A 6,000-nucleotide genomic window follows, 5' to 3' on the forward strand; every position below is an offset into this window, starting at 1 on the left:
GCAAATACTGCTTCCTTTCCTCCATCTGCCAAATTTCACCTGCATTTTGCTATTAACAGATTCCAGAAGAAAGTGTGGATTTTTTGCATGTGTTACATTAAGTAAAATCTGATAGTTTCTAGTAATTGTTTCACACTCCCACTATGCCTGAATTCATTGCCAATTCAAAATATGAATACATCTGTAACCAATTAGTGATGATAGGATTGTAAACCTACTGGAAGCTACTGAATTTTACTTAATGAACACATGAAAAGTGTATTTTCATATATAACTACATTGACATATGCTGCTGACATCCTGTCTGGCCCTTCAGTCACTATGAAAGGCTATTGTCTAATTACGTCTGCCACAGGAAAGGAGTGTTGCTGATGGGTTCATGAAAGATATACACAAATAATATTTAAATTATACCATTTTGAACTGGCTTCAATTTTAGGGAGTGGTATTTGGAATAAGAATTAATCAGGTGCAGAACTTCTGTAATCCTCTAAAAATCAGTGTCACACACACAGATTCATTTATAAAAATTAGTTTACAATCTCACCTACTTATTATGGTTTTTAGAGGTCTGAGTAACTATGCCCATCTGACTGTCAGTTTTCATTACACTGCTAAAACATTAATTTCATTTAGTACAGCGATACCCAAAACCTAAAATGTTTAGACTAAACTATTACATGAACTAATCTGAGTGTTTCACAGTGGCAGCTGTGTTAGTCTGTAACCGCAAAAAAAGAACAGGAGTACTTGTGGCACCTTAGAGACTAACAAATTTATTTGAGCATAAGCTTTTGTGGGCTACAGCCCACTTCATTGGATGCACAGAATGAAACATATAGCAAGAAGATATATACATATATATATATATACACACACACACACACAGAGAACATGAAAAGGTGGAAGTAGGCATACCAAGTTCCATCAACGTGCATGGGCTGAAATAGTGGAAAAGCAGCATCACTTGCCCTATAACCTCAGCCGTGCTGAACACAACACCATCAACAGCCTCAGAAACAACTCTGACATCATAATCAAAAAGGCTGACAAAGGAGGTGCTGTTGTCATCATGAATAAGTTGGAATATGAACAAGAGGCTGCAATGCAGCTCTCTAACTCCACATTCTACAGTCCATTATTCTCTGATCCCACTGAGGAATACCAAAAGAAACTACACCATCTGCTCAAGAAACTCCCTGAAAAAGCACACAGATCTGTACAGACACATGCCTACAACCCCGACCAGGGGTATTCTGTTTGCTATCCAAGATCCATAAACCTGGAAATCCTGGATGCTCTATCATCTCAGGCATTGGCACCCAAACAGCAGGATCGTCTGGCTGTGTGGACTCTCTCCTCAGGCCCTACGCTACCAGCACTCCCAACTATCTTCAAGACACCACTGACTTCCTGAGGAAACTACAATCCATCGGTGATCTTCCTGAAAACACCAACCTAGCCACTATGGATGCAGAAGCCCTCTACACCAACATTCCACACAAAGATGGACTACAAGCTATCAGGAACAGTATCCCCGATAATGTCACGGCAAACCTCGTGGCTGACCTTTGTGCCTTTGTCCTCACCCACAACTATTTCACATTTGGGGACAATATATACCTTCAAGTCAGTGGCACTGCTATGGGTACCCGCATGGCCCCACAGTATGCCAACATTTTTATGGCTGACTTAGAACAATGCTTCCTTAGCTCTCGTCCCCTAACGCCCCTACTGTACTTGCGCTACATTGATGACATCTTCATCATCTGGACCCATGGAAAAAAAAGCACTTGAGGAATTCCACCATGATTTCAACAATTTCCATCCCACCATCAACCTCAGCCTAGACCAATCCACTTCCTGGACACTATTGTGCTAATAACCGATGGTCACATAAACACCACCCTATACCGGAAACCTACTGACCGCTATACTTACCCACATGCCTCCAGCTTCCATCCAGGACACACCACACGATCCATTGTCTACAGTCAAGCTCTAAGATACAACCACATTTGCTCCAATCCCTCAAACAGAGACAAACACCTATAAGATCTCTATCAAGCATTCTTAAAACTACAATACCCACCTGCTGAAGTGAAAAAACAGATTGACAAAGCCAAAAGAGCACCCAGAAGTCACCTACTTCAAGACAGGCCCAACAAAGAAAGTAACAGAACGCCACTAGCAGTCACCTTCAGCCCCCAACTAAAACCTCTCCAGCGCATCATCAAGCATCTACAATCTATCCTGAAGGACGATCCCTCACTCTCACAGATCTTGGGAGACAGACCAGTCCTCGCTTACAGACAGCCACCCACCCTGAAGCAAATACTCTCCAGCAACCACACAACAAAAACACTAACCCAGGAACCTATCCTTGCAACTAAGCCCGATGCCAACTCTGTCCACATATTTATTCAAGTGACACCATCATAGGACATAATCACATTAGCCACGCCATCAGAGGCTCGTTCATCTGCACATCTACCAATGTGATATATGCCATTATGTGCCAACAATGCCCCTCTGCCATATACATCGGCCAAACCAGACAGTCTCTATGCAAAAGAATAAATGGACACAAATCTAACATTCAAAAACCGGTACGAGAACACTTCAACCTCTCTGGCCACCCAGTAAAAGATTTAAGGGTGGCAATTTTGCAACAGAAAAGCTTCAAAAACAGACTCCAGTGAGAAACTGCTGAGCTTGAATATGCAAACTAGATACCATTAACTTGGGTTTGAACAGAACCTGGGAGTGGCTGGGTCATTACACATACTGAATCTACTTCCCCATGTTAACAATCCTCAGACCTTCTTGTCAACTGTCTAAATGGGCCATCTTGATTATCACTACGAAAGTTTTTTTCTCCTGCTGATTATAGCTCATCTTAATTTATTAGCCTCTTACAGTTGGTATGGCTACTTCCACCTTTTCATGTTCTCTGTATGTATGTGTGTGTATATATATATATATATATATCTTCTTACTATATGTTCCATTCTATGCATCCGATGAAGTGGGCTGTAGCCCATGAAAGCTTATTCTCAAATAAATTTGTTAGTCTCTAAGGTGCCACAAATACTCCTGTTCTTTTTAATTTGAGTGTGACAAACAGCAATTTACTGTACCTTGCATTTTGGATTCAGCTTTAAGGGTGATTTTAAAAGTCATCAAACCAGACTACTACGAAGTACAGAAAATGCAGTTGAAATAGCATATATAAGTAGCTGGATTTTGTAGAATTAAATTTTAATTTTAAAACACTAACATTACCGGGGGGAAAAAAGAGAATGCCAATAGAACTGAACATTGGCATAAAGTGATGGATCTATTAGACCAGTGGTCCCCGCCATGACGCGCGCCAGGACATTTACGTGCGCCCACCTACTGACAAGGGAGCGCTTCTGCCGGATGACCTACCAGCAAGGAACAGAGCCGCCGAACAACCAGCCACTGAAATGCCACCGCTTTTCGGCGCCATTTCAGCAGCAGCACTTCTCGATGACACCGCTTCTCAGCAGCATTTTGGCATGAGGTCGTCCAGCGCCCGCCACACACTTCTGGGAACATGAATATGCTATTGCAACAGAAAGGCTGTGGACCACTGTATTAGACCAATATTTATTGATGTTTTAACCTTTATTTCTGGTGAAAATGCATGAGCCAGAAAGCATGGTTTGACTTTCTGATGGCAACCCTGCGAAAGCCAAGTTGGGAGTTAGAAAAGCCACCTTTCTCTTTGTACACTAAGCAAATCTGAGATATCAGTGAGGGGGACAGTATTCCACCATGACTTTTACAGAATAAGTAATCCAACAAATTTAAGTGATAGATCGCTTCGTTCACTAAAGGTAAAGTGGGGGGAGGGGGGAGAACAGATAAACAACCACTTATTTTAAAAAAAAAAAAACTCTATTATCCCACCCTCCCCAAATTCACCGTTTTTTTAATGTACTGGTTACATAAACGTTTTTTTGTACTCCACAAGTGGCAGCTAGAAATCTAGTCAATCAGCAAGGTAAGAGCCTGAAAGGGGGTCACGCGTTCTTGGCATGGGGTTGACACTAGTGCTACTCTGAGATCCCTGGAGAAAGGGGGCTACAGAAGAGCAAAGTGCTTCACAGATGCGTGGAAACTCAGCCGCGCAGCACACGCGAGGAAGGTAAAACGCCCCATTCTCCAGAGAGACGCCGAGTCACGGAGGAAGGGCCAGCCCCTCGCGGTAGGGCACAGCCGCTGGGAGCTGGGGACAGGAGCGCGGAGCGCGGGCAGCACCTCCCACCGAGTGCTCTGGGCAGCCGGGGCCTGCCGGTCAGCAGTGAGCACCCCCCACCCCAATTCAAGTCACGGGGAGCCCGGCGCCTGCCTTCACAGGGAAGGATCCCAACACCTTTCGCACGCCGGGCCCACCCCCTCCGGCCACCGGGCCCAGCGACGGGTTAGCAGCGCCCCTCTACGCTGGGGAACAGGCGGACCGAGAACAGCGCGTCAGACACTGGGGGCGCTACCCAACGCCCTTGCGAGGCAACCCCCCCGCCCGCATCCCTGCAAGCGGCTGCCAACAAGAAAAACGCTTCTCGCCCCCCGTCTATAAATCTTTCACAGGGCCCTCCCGATTGGCTACCACCACCGTCTCCTCCCTCCCCATTGGCCGCCCAGTGACCCCCCCCCCAAAGCCCACTATCCCCCCCCCACCTCCCTCCCGAGCTCGGCCCACCCGGCACCTCACCGTGTAGTAGGAAAGCAGCCCCGCGTTATAGTCCAGCACGAACCAGCGGTACTGCCAGCCCTTCATCACGTTGGTCCACTTGCTCAGCGGCCCCTCCATGATGGACGCCATCTTGGGAGCCAGCCCGGCACCACAAAGCCGGAGGCTGGGCGAGGATGGAGGAGACGGCACTGCGAGCGGGCTGGGGCCGGGCACGCCGCGGGAGGGAAGAAGGGACCGGGGACTAAACAAACGGAGGGGAGGGGCAGTCAGGAGACAAGAGAAACAGTCAGGGGCGGGGCTTGTCCACGCAGCGGGGGGCGGGGCTAAGCCGCGAACAAAACACGCGGTGGGGGGCGGAGGGAGAGAGAGAGAGAGACCTTTGCCTGAGCACGCGGCAAGGGGAGGGGTCAGGGACGAAACGCCTCGGCGCGAGCTGGGGAAATAGAGCGGAAGGATTCGGCAGCTCACAGGAAGTGGCGAGAAAAAAGAGGGTGAGGCTCAGGTCAGGGGGTGGAGCCATGCCCTGGCTCCTCACCCCGGGAGGCTGTGAGGTCGGCAAGGGGGCGAGGTCTGGCTCTGGCTCCTCCCTCTGGGCGGGCAGCGGCTCTGCTCCCAAGCGCGGGACCCGGCCTAGAGCAGTGCGCGGCGCCAGTCTCTTCCCCCGGGAGCGGGGTTCAGGGCAGGGCCTGGCTCCTCAGGCGGGGCCGGGCGCCTCACTCTCCCAGGCCGGGCTGGGGCTTGTAGAGGGCGGCAGGTTGCCCAGCAATGACTCAGGTGCTGGAGGAGCCAGCGTGGGCACTGTGCACCAGGGCTGGGTGCGGCGGGGAGTCAGAGCTGAGTGGGGGGCAGCCGGCAGGGCATGAAGGCTGAAGCATGTATGAAGGCCGGCGTGCTGGGCAGCATAGGTCCTGGCACTGGGGTTGCTCCCCCTGTCTTGAAGTAGTAGTAACCCAAGTGCATGGTTTCTGCCTTCAGCACCCCCACCACAAAAATTGTTCCTTCCAGCACCACTGCTGGGCGGTGGGGCCAATTTCGAGGCTAGAGGGAGGTGTGAGTGTAGGGGCTTCAGAGTGGGAGGGGCAAGTGTGCAGCTGGGGACAATGGGCATGAGCTGTGAATGCAGGGCTTGGGCCAAGGCTGCAGGGGGTGAGAGCTGAATGCCATCCTAGCCATGGATGAGGGACAGGGCCAGAGGTGGGGAGTGTGGGCAGGGTGCCACATGCGTTCCTACAGCATTCTGCTGGCACCTAGTGCCTCGAATACTGCGGGGCCCACTA

At 49.6% G+C, this 6,000-nt stretch overlaps 1 protein-coding gene across 3 annotated transcripts in view; it reads right to left on the reverse strand.

Moving 5' to 3' along the window:
* OSBPL9 (oxysterol binding protein like 9) overlaps positions 1–4,976 on the reverse strand; it is a 134,082-nt gene extending 129,106 nt beyond the window's left edge. For all 3 annotated transcript variants that reach the window (XM_074961748.1, XM_074961746.1, XM_074961747.1), the window contains exon 1: positions 4,742–4,976. In XM_074961748.1, coding sequence (XP_074817849.1) covers positions 4,742–4,852 — 111 coding nt within the window. In that variant the 5' untranslated portion in view covers positions 4,853–4,976. The remainder of the gene's footprint in view (positions 1–4,741) is intronic.
* Between the last annotated feature and the right edge of the window lie 1,024 nt (positions 4,977–6,000).

Source organism: Natator depressus, chromosome 8, assembly GCF_965152275.1.
Source record: "Natator depressus isolate rNatDep1 chromosome 8, rNatDep2.hap1, whole genome shotgun sequence".
NCBI classification, from domain to species: Eukaryota; Metazoa; Chordata; order Testudines; family Cheloniidae; genus Natator; species Natator depressus.